Source organism: Poromitra crassiceps (assembly GCF_964638095.1).
Source record: "Poromitra crassiceps genome assembly, chromosome: 17".
Taxonomy (NCBI): Eukaryota; Metazoa; Chordata; class Actinopteri; order Beryciformes; family Melamphaidae; genus Poromitra; species Poromitra crassiceps.
In genome coordinates, this window is record NC_139635.1 from 27013526 (window position 1) to 27027437 (window position 13912).

Here is a 13912-nt window from a genome sequence, read left to right on the forward strand (position 1 = left end):
ATCTGAGACCTGAAGGGAAAGTGTGAAATAACAACATTTATTACATCATTCTTCAATGACAATACCTTAAAAAAGGAATTGAAGTTGGATAAAAAAAAGGGACTACACTCACATTTTATTCACTTTTAAATTCTGCATGTATTGACTTCATTATACCATAATTAAACTGTCCTCCTATATTGAGGACACAACTGATGTCTTGAATAAAATGTCTGGCATCAGTAATCTCCATTCACACTTCTTGGTAGCCTATATGCTAACATCTCTATCATGAGTTCATGTCTGCTTTGTGACACGTCCTGATCGGCTGGATATCCAGTTGTTCCTTTACTGTCTTTAACTGCCTGGATCATTCACAATAATGTCTTATCTTTACTGTCTTTAACTGCCTGGATCATTCACAATAATGTCTTATCTTTACTGTCTTTAACTGCCTGGATCATTCACAATAATGTCTTATCTTTAGGGACAACATTTACTGACAAAAGACTGCATGGTGTTCTAGTTGGCTCAAGCTTTTCTCCCATGACTGTGTTTATCCGTTTAAAATCCTCTTAATAATAATTTTTATCACTGTATTACTACTCTGTGGTCAGTAGGCTACATTGATGATATTTTCTTGATGTCATATTCAGTGGGAACTTTCATATTGTAACGTGTTCAGGTAATCCAAGTATTACCTGTAATGTGATGTGCAACCTAAGTGTCTGGATCGCAGCTAGGAACTGATGTGTGTGGGTGTGTTCCTAGGGGGAAGGGGATATATGTGACCAGCGGCCGGGGCGGAAGCCAGTCAGGGCCATGCGGGCGAGCAGACCGGTTGTTATGTGTAGAGCTAGCGGTGTGAAGCTAGCTGCTAGGAGCTAACGAAGCCTGTGAATAAAGACCCTGTACCAACTACAACTCTCCGTTCCTTGGTGTATCACAGATACGCTACATTGGTGCCAGACAGTAAAGCGGTAACGCCTCTGATTCGGCCGAGAGGGGAGAGGGTGAGGAGGAACGACGGAGAAAGTGCGGAATGGAGCGGCTAAAGATGAAAAGGGAGGTGGAAGAGTCTGAAGCCTCGGTGTATCCGGAGAATAGGGGGGAATACAGACGGATGAAGGAGGAATACAGACTGATGAGGGAGAACCTCGGGCGGGAGGAGAGCCGAGCCGAGCCGGGCCCCGCTGGCAGACAGGCGGGGAGTGACGAGGCTGAAGCACGGCACGCGACGGCGGGGGATGGCGCCCGCAGAACCAGGAAGGACGTGCTCGTCCCGAAATACAACGGTAAAGGCGAGTGGGAGGCATACTGCAAGCAGTTTGAGGAGGCTGCAGAATGGAATGGCTGGACGAGAAGGGAGAGAGCCAGCCATCTCGTGATGTCCCTCGAGGGCGAGGCTACGGCGTGCGTGTCGGCAATAGCGGATACAAAGGACTTGGATGTGGTGATGGGGGCCCTGCGGAGACGCTTCGGACGATGTGAAGAGCAGGCCATCGTAGCCGCGGAACTGTGTAACAGACGCAGACGGCAGGGTGAGTCGCTGCGTGCACTGGCAACAGACATTGAGACTCTCAGCCGGCGCGCATACAGCCAGCTACCGACGGAGGCGCTGGATGGGTTAGCCCTAAGCTACTTTGTCCAGGCCATCGAGCCACGGGGTCTAAGCCAGAAGGTAACGCTGGGACATCCAAAAACACTGGGAGCAGCGCTGGAGTTGGCGCTGGAGATAGAGACAGTAGAAGGCTGGGATAAGAGCAGCGGCATAATGGAGGCCGCCCCAGTGGTGAGAATGGCAGCGGAGAGCCAGCTACAAGAAGAGCCAGCGTGGAAGACGGCCTTGGCAGAGCAAGGCAACATGGTGAAAGAGCAAGGCAACATGGTGAAAGAGCTATCTGAGTCGGTGCGCCAGTTAACAGAACAACTGCTCCGAAGCGCGACCCTGCAGCCCACCCCACGAGACAATACCGGGGCCAGGGGGCCCGGGGCCATGCGCTGCTGGACCTGTGGACGCCCCAGGCATCGGGCCAGAGAGTGCCGCGGAGGAGCGTGGAACCAGGGAAACGGCGCGGGGCCCGTCTAAGAGGGGCGAGACGGGCCCCCTACGTCATATTCCCTATGGCCACGTCACCGTTGGAGGGGGCCCAGCGGTACAGACGGGGAGGTGGGGCGTCGCCTTCCCCCGAAGCAGACGACATCGCCGGCGCTGTCAACATGCAGAACGGGCCGCACACGATGAACGGCTGCCATGTTCAGGTCCGCCTGCAAGGGAAGCCCTGTGTCGCCCTGGTGGACACGGGGTGTACGGCAACGCTGGTGAACTACAACATGATGCCAGAGGGAGCGCTTCTGGAGCAGCCAGCGGACCAGCTGCTGAGGACAGTATCCGGTGAGTTGATGCCGATGAGGGGAAGGGGGTCCGTGATGATAACTGTGGGGGGACAGACAGTGAACTTTCCGGTATGGGTAGTAGAGATGGCGGGGCCCTGTATCTTGGGGGAGGACTACTTGACGCTAAACCAATGCACAGTAGACCTAGGGAAGAGCACACTGACGTTTGCAGGGGGGCCGGTAGTCCAGATGGGTCACCCTCCCACCGCTCCAGGGGAGCAACCAAACGTCAATAACATCACTGTATACCGCGTCACAGTTGAGCACGGGCCCCACGCGGAGCCGCAAAAGAGACTGTGTTGGACATGTGGAGAGCCGGGCCACGTGGCGAGGTGGTGCAGAAGCGGTCCCGGGAGACGGACCGGGTATGCGGGACAACGACATGGTCAGCAGGGAGCCTGCTGGGCATGCGGCGAGATTGGACACCTGGCTAGAGAGTGTCAAAAGGCTGTCGGGGACCGGAGGGCAGCGGGAGAAGAGAGACGTGCAGGCGGCGGACAGGTGAGACTCTGCTGGACTTGCCGTTCGCCTGGGCACTTAGCCAGAAACTGCACTGCGCCCCCCACGGTTGCTGTGCGGAAAGCCGAGGTGGAGAGCGAGGCCGGTTGTGTTCCCCCTGCTGTCCTGAACACGCCGTCCCCTGGGGAAGGGGGGCGGGAGGACGACCGAGTGCAGGAGGTGGAGGAAGACGAGGAGGACTGTCCAGATGTGGATCTGGAGGACGACAGAGCGACCATCAAGGATGTCGACGTGAGTGAGTGGAAACGCAGGCAGGCGGAGGACGCGGAGATCGGTCCGGTGCTTGCGTGGGTGGCGGCCGGACGCCGGCCCCCTGTGAAGGAGACTCACATGTTTTCCGGTGCCACGAAAGGACTGTGGAACATGTTTTCCGACCTGCGGCTAGATGAAGACGGGCTGTTGGAGAGATCAGAGCACGGGGTAAAAGGGAGGCAGGCGGTTGTACCCGGTTACCTGCGAGAGTTGGCGCTTAAGGGGGCACACAAGGGCCCTGGTTCCAGTCATTTTGGGCCCGAAGAGACACTCACCCGCATCCGTGGACATTTCTACTGGGGCAAACAAAAGGAGGATGTGCGAAGATACTGCGATGCGTGTGAGGACTGTGGGGCACAGAGGGGGGACCGTGCTGACTTACACTGCAGTGCATGTGTTGACTGTAATGTGCTTCAGATGGGACAGAAGCTTTAAAAGGGGGGATGGAAATAGTGGTTGAAGTGGGATAATGTGAGTAAGAAAAAAGGTTTAAATGAAGGTAATGGAAAAAGAATGATGTAAATGTTGGGGTTGTTGTCGAACTGAAATTATATTGTGTTGAATTTAAATGAATGTGTGAAAAAGAAGGAAATAATGAAAACTAGACATTATGGAGTGCCTAATGGGAAACTAGACATTATGGGGGTACCTAATGGAAAACTAGACATTACGGAGTACCTAATGAAAAACTGGACATTATGACGGGGGTGCTGAAAAGAAAAGACTGGTTGTTGGGGAATTATAATTTGATGTGGTGATGGGAAAAATGTTGTGTTGGTGTGTTTTGGTACAGGGGGATATGTGTGGGTTGTGGGTGTTAACGTGGGCGTTAACCTTATTGTTGGGTGAGGAGTATGTAACGTGTTCAGGTAATCCAAGTATTACCTGTAATGTGATGTGCAACCTAAGTGTCTGGATCGCAGCTAGGAACTGATGTGTGTGGGTGTGTTCCTAGGGGGAAGGGGATATATGTGACCAGCGGCCGGGGCGGAAGCCAGTCAGGGCCATGCGGGCGAGCAGACCGGTTGTTATGTGTAGAGCTAGCGGTGTGAAGCTAGCTGCTAGGAGCTAACGAAGCCTGTGAATAAAGACCCTGTACCAACTACAACTCTCCGTTCCTTGGTGTATCACAGATACGCTACAATATATTAAATTGTAAAAATTAGAACATTAGATTGTCAATGGATTATTCCCAGGCACAGATTTGACTGACCTCTGGGTCAAACATGAACGCTATGTAACACATTCAGAATTAACAGAACACATTAAACCAATAAGGCCCGCCCACCTGTCAGCTGATGGCCTGATGAAGACCATGCTGATAAAGGCTTTGAAGTTAGTGGGCACTCCTAGCTCTCCTCTTTGTCACTTTAAGAATGTCTGAAAGCAAGTGGGGTCTATTAACTTTTGGACGTACACTAAACACTTCAGTTGAAATCTCTAAAGATACATGACAAACCGAAATCCATTCCATTAGGCCTATCTGGATCGGCCGACAGCTCAAGTTTGTGTTCTTTCTTGCTCTGTTTCAACACAGTAAATATGATCTGCTGTTACTCACCGCTAGTTTTCTTTTCTTTTGAGAGTCTTTTCTCGAAGCTCACTTGAGAATTGGACAGACCCAGGTCTTTTCTCGACTGCAGCAAACAGCAATCTTGTCGCAAGTTACTTTCTCTTTCAATTCCGGAATGTGACGTTGAAATTCGCTCATCTCAGTTTCCTGTTGCTCCGCCTTTTTCTGGGCGGGGGGGGGGGGGATCAATGCGTTGATTCATTTTTATTCTTACCATTAGAGAGCTGTAGTACCACAAATAGTTGGCACACAAGTTTATTGTGCATTTTTTTTTTATGAACACACATATAAACATGACATCATACAGTGTAATTTGTGATTTGGGCAAACAATGAGCAGCATACAAATATTGTGTTGGATGGATTGGATTGATCCTGTAGGCCTACTTAATATTTTAGTCTTGCACAGAGCAGAGAGAGGGGAAAGTAGAGGCGAGAGAGTATGAGATACGGCTCAGGAGAATTCATATGGGATATTGATGTGATCGCTGCGCTGCATACTTGCCCTAAGTCAAATCCTCCTTTGTAATATGATTACTCATTATGGCTATTAAAATGAATCTTGAACAAAAAATCTTACTTGAGTAGATCAATGTAGCAAGTAAAGGCACTAAGGCAGAGCAAAATCTGCCAACACAACACTTGACAACCTTAAAATGATTAACAGGCATGTTTGTTTGTTTTGTTGTTAATAAAAATGATTGTATGTCAAACGTCAAATGCATTTAGATAGATGGAGAAATTGCAAAAAATCAGAATAGTATTACAAAAGTTGCGTCATTATTCCATGTTTGCCACACACACACACACACACACACACACACACACACACACACACACACACACACACACACACACACACACACACATTCCTTAGAAGAGCTGAGCTTCTGAACACGGCTGGGTCATATTGACTTCCCCTGTGTGATGGCAGGAACATACAGTGTATTAAGAATTCATGGTGCATGTCTTTGACTGCAACCATCCAAAGGCTGAGGGCGGCCACAGCTAGCCAACAGTGGAGAGACACACATGTGCACACACACACACACACACACACACACACGCACACACACGCACACACACACACGCACACACACGCACACACACAGCTCATTCCCATTCAATCCTACACCAATGATTCTCAACCCTTTTCATATCAAGACCTCTAATTTAGTCCACATTAGCACCACAGACCCCCATTTGATGAGATTGTGTCTCTTGGAACCAAATCTGAGAATATGTTTATGGTTGGATATGATTTTGTCCATAATTCAAGACTATCTGCTGTACTGTCAACTACTTTTTACAAGTAGCTTTAGTTAACCACATTTCTCCCTATGATTCTCCCTGTTAGCTTTACTGTAGTTAATTTCTTACCAGTGTGAAGTATTTGGTAGCTTAAGCCAGGCCCCCTCCTACCTCACCGACCTGCTCCACCACCATACCCCCTTCTACCTCACCGACCTGCTCCACCACCATACCCCCTCCTACCTCACCGACCTGCTCCACCACCATACCCCCTCCTACCTCACTGACCTGCTCCACCACCATACCCCATCCTACCTCACTGACCTGCTCCACCACCATACCCCCTCCTACCTCACTGGCCTGCTCCACCACCATACCCCCTCCTACCTCACTGACCTGCTCCACCACCACCATACCCCCTCCTACCTCACCGACCTGCTCCACCACCATACCCCCTCCTACCTCACTGACCTGCTCCACCACCATACCCCCTCCTACCTCACTGACCTGCTCCACCACCATACCCCCTCCTACCTCACTGACCTGCATTCTGTCTAAAGAGGAGGTTGAAACCTGTAAATGAGCATAGTTTAAGCTCACATCTCGGGGCAGTATTGATTGTATGTTAAATGGTCAATTGTGTTATGGGAATGGCTGGTATTAGATAATAGTAATTATCTGTTTGTTTCTGTACTGCATATATTGTGTTAGAGAGCCACCTTGTGGTCCATTTGAGTATGGAACTTTGTTCGTAGTTATATAGCTCAATTGTTTGGTCACTCAATCCATTTGAGTTATTCATGTTTCCATTGTTTATTTGTTTCTTAGGAAACCACACCTAAAGTAATACCTGTATGCAGGACTACGGAAACACCTGGGTTGAATAAAAGGACTAAACCTTCTTTCTTGGACTTTTGATTCTGACCGATCACCTGTGGTGGTCTAGTGACTCTGATCCGGCACATAAGCAGAAGTTCATTGGAATAGCCTCAGTCAGTTATTCCTTTTTTTCAACCCACATTCAAATCAAATGACAATGAATCCTGAGGCAAATTAATGATTAGTCTAATCTGTCTGATTGACAGGAGAGATGATCAGAGGGGCAGAGTTTTCACCACCATTATTAGGACAGGGACTGAAGTATGGGTAGAGTTTCTCAGTGAAGGTGCAGCCAGTAAAGGAGTAGATAAGAGCTGCAGCATCTACATCATAAAAGGAGACTAGACCCTCCTCATAATCCACAAACACCCCCACCTTCTGAGGCTTCATCTTCAGAGAGAGGAGGACAGCAGCAGCTTTGTACTCATTTCCATTCCTCAACCATACAGTCCAGTAGCCATTGTCACGACTCAGTGTGCTTTTTCCCTTCCTGTTGCTCGACCCTCTGGCCACTCCCACATCCCACTCAGTCTTCCCTTTAACCTGGACCTCGTAGTAAAACTTCCCTGAAGAGAAGCTCTGCTTTGCTAAGACACAGGTACAAAAAGAAAATCTCTCTGGGTTGTCTGGGAGGTTCTTCTTTACATCACCAACATGTACTTGTTTCCCGTCATCAGACAGGATGAGCCTGGCTTGTGCTGTATCAGGATCGAGAGTCACATCCACTGCAAACTGCTGGACCCTCTTCAGCTCAACATCAGCAAGCAGCTTCTCCATCTCTTTACTGAGTGTCTCCTCCAGCTGAGCCACAGCTCTCCTCACAGTCCCCTCATATGATGAGTGGACACTGACCTCTGTCCAGTCCTTGGTGTGTGGAGGAGTGTTCAGGGATGGGAAGCTTTGGATGAGGTGGAGGTGGTCTTCAGTGTGTGAGTGCTGCTCCACCTCAGCAGTTCTCTTCATCAGCTCACAGATCTCCTGTTCCAGCTCTTTGATGAAGCCTTCACCCTGTTTCTCTGTTGTTTTCTGCTTCTCTTCAATCGTCTGAATGAGCTCAGCCTGGCCTCTCTCCACAGACTGCTTCAGAGCAGTGAAGACCCGCACACCGTCTGCTATCTCTCTGTCTGCATTTGCCTTACTGAGCTCTACTGAGTGTTTGATATCATGAATCTTCAGTCGTCTCTCCTGGATCTTCTGTTGGATTTCAGCCTCCGTCTTCCCCAGTTCAGCCTTCTTTCCTTTATATTCTTCTTCCAGAGGGACAAAGCGATGTGACTTGTGGTCTGACTCAGTGCAGAACTGACATACACACATCTGGTCAGTCTTGCAGAACAGCTCCAGCGGTCTGTCATGCTTCTTACACATCCTGTCTTCCAGGATCTCCACAGGATCCATCAGCTTGTGTCTCTTCAGGCCCCTCACTCTCTGATGAGGCTCCAGGTGAGTCTCACAGTAGGAGGTCAGACACCCCAGGCAGGACTTCTGGGCCTTGCGTTTGGTCCCAGTGCAGACGTCACAGGGAACTTCTCCTGGTTTGGCACTTTGTTGGTCTGGGCAGCTGCTGGCTTTCATCTGAGCTGACTTCCTGAACTGAGCAGCCATCTCAGATATGAAAGTATTGACATGCAGCTCAGGTCTTGTGTTGAAAAGCTTCTGACACATGGGACACTGGCACTGGACACTAACATCCCACTGCTGTGTGATACAGTTCTTGCAGAAGTTGTGTCCACATGGTGTGGTGACTGGATCAGTGAACACATCCAGACAGATGGAGCACAGAAACTGCTCTTCAGAGAGGAGACTGCTGGCAGCAGACATATCCAAACACTGAGACCTGAAGGGAAAGTGTGAAATAACATTTAAATCCCACTGTGACGTCATCAGTGATGTCATAAATCCCACTGTGACATCATCAGTGATGCCATAAATCCCAGTGATGTGTGACATCATCAGTGATGTCATAAATCCCATGGATGTGTGACATCATCAGTGATGTCATAATGCAAACCTGCATGTATTGACTTCATTATACCATAATGAAACTGTCCTCCTATATTGAGGACACAACTGATGTCTTGAATAAAATGTCTGGCCTCAGTAATCTCCATTCACACTTCTTGGTAGCCTATATGCTAACATCTCTATCATGAGTTCATGTCTGCTTTGTGACACGTCCTGATCGGCTGGATATCCAGTTGTTCCTTTACTGTCTTTAACTGCCTGGATCATTCACAATAATGTCTTATTTTTACTGTCTTTAACTGCCTGGATCATTCACAATAATGTCTTATCTTTAGAGACAACATTTACTGTCTTTAACTGCCTGGATCATTCACAATAATGTCTTATCTTTAGGGACAACATTTACTGTCTTTAACTGCCTGGATCATTCACAATAATGTCTTATCTTTAGGGACAACATTTACTGACAAAAGACTGCATGGTGTTCTAGTTGGCTCAAGTTTTTCTCCCATGAGTGTGTTTATCTGTTTAGAATCCTCTTAATAATCATCTTTATCACTGTATTACTACTCTGTGGTCAGTAGGCTACATTGATGATATTTTCTTGATGTCATATTCAGTGGAAACTTTCATAAAAAAAATGAGAACATGCCCCCGGACCCCCTAGGGGTTCAGTGGTCCATGACCTTTGGGTGGGCTGAGCCCACCCCGGAAGAAAATTGTGTACAGTTTCAAGTAAAAATGGATCAAACTGGCGCACTTTGAGATCAAAATGAAGAGACTACCGTAGATATATGAAGAACTACACACATCAATATCTTCTTTACCGTTCTGTGGTTTTACAGCGATGAAAAAATAATTGTTTCCCTATATATACTATATATATTCTGCATACAGGTTACTATATGGTAGAATTATGCTTGCATAAATAATTGGGTGGGCTGAGCCCACCCAAAGCTCTGATGCTAAAACCGCCCCTGCCACTTGCCATAATACACAGGTAGGTTGGAGTGATCTAATGCAGCGTGGAACCAATGTTTTGATGTTGGACTGTTTTCGCATTCATTCCATGGATGATGGTTCATTCATATTGCCAAATGTTTGATCGGGTTTTGTTTAGTTTTGCACAGGTTGCACTTTATTGATGTTCTTTTGAAAATATGTGCAGTGCAAAATGGGTTCATTGCAGCCACTAATAGGCTACAGTGATAAGACTTAATGCAAATTTTTCTTGTCAAATATTTCTTATTTTTTGCACAGATATAACTTTATTGATATCGTTATAACAAAGTGATTGCACATTTCATTTGATTTTTATCTGATGGAGCAATCTGGTTAACTTTGTTTGTTCTAGCAAAGTGATTGGAATTTCTGTTTGATTATTTTAATTTATTATTTAAAAAAGCACAGATGTAGGCCTACAGTAGCAGTCACAAGATTTTGTTTAAAGTTGAAATGGAAGTCGTTTTTTTATTTGGACAACATTTTTGAAAGAAAATAGAATGGAATAGTCATGATCTTGATGTTATTTCAATAAAAGTTCAACTTGGACCCTTTTGTTACAATTGTGTTGGGGCGGTGGGGCATGAACATTTTTCCTCCTTCAAAGTGGGGCATGACAGAAAAAGTTTGAGAACCACTGTCTTAAGCAGAACCTCCCCCGCCCCCAAAAAAAGATCCAGACAGTGATATGCAGTTTAGTTGGTGCTTTATTGCAGTGATTCCCAACCAGGGGTACGTGTACCCTAGGGGTACTTGAGCAGCTTGGAATGATTGGGGAATACAATTTACCTCCAAAATGATAAATAAATATATATATATATATTCCAAGTCATTTCATAAGCCCATTGTTAAAATGTGATGTGTGTGCCGCAACTAGTTCTGCTGGCAAGTGTCAACTGCTACACTGTTCTGCTACTGATAATGGCAAAAAACAACAACTAAAAAGCCCAAACACCGGCAGTTCAGTGAAACATATATTTTGTATAGATTTACTTGTATGTAATCATCACCACGCATGAATGAGGGGTACTATTGTCATGGAAAAACAGCTCAAGGGGTACATAAGACAAAAAAGGTTGGGAACCACTGCTTTATTGTACAGAGATGAGACGAGCATACCAGTTTGTTTCTAGTTGGTTTCCAATGCTGCTCTTGGTCTGTGGTCTGGTGAGAACTGTGTGTGCTCCCCCTCACCTGTACCTAATGATCTCCTGTCACCTGTGCCTATTATTATACAACTCTGATCCCATGACCGCCACCAAGTGTCCAAAAATAATACTGCAAGATATCTAAACAAAATAATATGACATGATGCCAACAACAAACATAAATGGCTCCAACATTGTGATTTGGACAAACAATGAGCAGCATAAACCTATTGTGTGTTTCTCTGTCCTCTGAAGCAGTCCTGGCTGGATTGATCCTGTAGACTACTTAATATTTGAGTCTTTCCCTGTAGGATATATTTTTAAGCTTGATTTTTACTCAGGCTCTGGAGCTGGATCAGCTTAACAGAAGGGGTCATAGAGGTCACGTTTGAAATCATAAGGGTCAAAGTCGGAGGCTTTCTGCTCCACTGGTGCTTCAGCAACATGTTCCTCAGCTGGTGCCACCTCCTATTTTACCACTTTCTCCTCGACTGTTTTGATTATTTGATTTACAAGAAGTTAATGCAAGTAGAGTCTACTTGCATTAACTTCTTGTAAATGAAATAATTGTGAAGTTTAACAATTCAAGGACCCCTGGTGGTCCCCGGACCCCACGTTGAGAACCACCGTCCTTAACTCACTCCTTCAATGTGTCCGATGCTGTTGTAGAAGCGGTAGTAGGACTGGAAGTCAGGAGTGCCGCGGTACCACTTGGGTTCAATGTTCCTCCTGGATGGAGTCAGGAAGTGGTGTGCTTGAGCAGAGTCGGTGCTGACTGCCCCTGCAGCTGCATTCACTGTGGAAGAAGACAGAGGCAGAAATCACAGAGGAATCAGGGAACAGAGGAGTTATGGCAATTTTGCCTCAATGCAATTTCTCATTAGCAGAGTATTAATTTGTTACTCAAGTCACTCAAGAATTGGAGGGGAAGAGTACTGGGGTGATGGGACTTTTTGATAACTGAACTTTTCTTACTCTGAATTTAGACTATTATACTACTTAATATTAGTATAGTAATCATGAAAGCAGTTTGGGGAGTAGTGAACTACAAACAAATTAATGTAAACTAAACTTAGCTTGCTGGTAGTTAGACTCAAGTAGTTATTACTTTTTTGTCATTTTTTTGTACTTGATGAAACTACAAACAATTCTGGACCATAACAATCTGACATTGCTTGCACTTCCATATGAATAGTGGGGTATTTTATGTTTTTGGCTTATGTGACACTGACATAATAATTGGGCACTTTTCGCAATAAACTGAATTGAGTGGCATTTTTCTGCTGGCATGTGACTTTTTTGTATTATTTTGTTATAAGTAGTTTGAACTACATTTTCTGAGTAGCTTTAGTTAATCACATTTTTCCCGTGTGAAGTATTTGGTAGTTTAAGCCATGGTGCTCAGTGGGGCCCGGGGACCCCCAGGAGTCCTTGAAGGGGTTCTATGGGTCCCCAGCAAAAGGGCTAATTTATTTTCACTAGAATACCAACCATAAGTATAACACAAGGGCAGACTGTATTTGGGTTGTGGGTTTCATACTCACACCCGCTCCCGTGACCACATCACCCCTGTCCTCCATAGCCTCCAGTGGCTCCCTGTCCCACAACACATCCAGTTCAAAGTCCTCCTCCTCACTCACAAAGCCCTCTATAACCAGGCCCCCTCCTACCTCACTGACCTGCTCCACCACCATACACCCACCCCCTCCTACCTGCTCCACCACCATATCCATCCCCTGCCGTAGCCTCCGCTCCTCAGATGCAAACCTCTTGTCAACACCACTCAGGACCAAGCGCTGGACCTGGGGTGGTAGAGCCTTTCTCCGTTGCTGCCCCCTCCCTCTGGAACTCTCACCCCAAACACATCAGAGACTGCATCAATCTGCCCACATTCAAGTCATTACTCAAAACTCACCTGTTCAAAAGTGCTTTTAACCTGTGATGACTGTGTGTTGTATCTGTATTAACATCATTTCCCCTCATTCTTTGATCATTTGTATTGTGTATTCTGTTTTTAATGTTGTTTCCTTGATATTTTTAGACCCCCTTGTAAAGCGTTTTTGAGTACCATGAAAAGCACTCTGTAAATAAAATGTATTATTGTACAAAAGTGAATCCCTCGACTTCTTATTAATTAAATGTATTATTATTCGAACCATAAAACCATATGCATTCATAAGACTGAACTGACAAATGGATATAGTTTACAATAGATCAGGGGTTATCAAAGTCTGAGACTGTGGGCCTCCCCCCAGACAAAGCTTGGAAAGAGGAGCCCCCTCGCTCAATTCCTGGATGCCAATGGGATCATCATGATTGTGTTATTTGATACCATAGACACTCAACAATTGAGCCAAGATGGCCTGAGATTGGTGTTTGACATACTTCAAACTACACCAAATACATATATATATATTTTTTTTTACATAAATTTGTTTCTAACTCTGGGAAAGTGGGGAAAACTGTCAAATTCCCCCAAACGATTGTATCTCTCAACTATCTCTTTAACCAAATCAGACACATTGAGGATATTCTATGTGATCACCTTTTGATAACTAATGTAATATTGTTTCACTTCACTGAGCGTCCCCTGAAACTGCTTGGAGCCCCCCTGGGGAGGCCCGCCTCCCACTTTGAAAACCCCTGGAATAGATCAACAGCAACTTACTAAGAACATTTCGGGTTCGGCCCCATAAATGCAGCCAATGGGACAGGCCGGGCCGGGCTTGTTTGTTTGGGCCTGATCTAAGCTCTATATTGTACTAGCAAACACTGTAACAGGAAGTCAGCTCTATATTGTACTAGCAAACACTGTAACAGGAAGTAAGCTATGCACAGCCAGTTGCACACAGCAAAGTGGCTTGGAGTGGCTGTCCACCCTGCCACGCTGCTCGCTTGGTGCTGCAGCTTGATTGGTTGTCTTGCTGTCTTCTGGCCCCTCCCCACGTCGC

At 46.3% G+C, this 13912-nt stretch overlaps 1 protein-coding gene across 1 annotated transcript; it reads right to left on the reverse strand.

Moving 5' to 3' along the window:
• Window positions 1-7035: 7035 nt before the first annotated feature.
• LOC310791714 (E3 ubiquitin-protein ligase TRIM21-like) lies at window positions 7036-8667 on the reverse strand (the record flags this gene model as incomplete). Its single annotated transcript, XM_083653369.1, has 1 exon — window positions 7036-8667. One exon carries the CDS (start codon window positions 8665-8667, stop codon window positions 7036-7038), a length of 1632 nt encoding a protein of 543 aa, XP_083509495.1.
• Between the last annotated feature and the right edge of the window lie 5245 nt (window positions 8668-13912).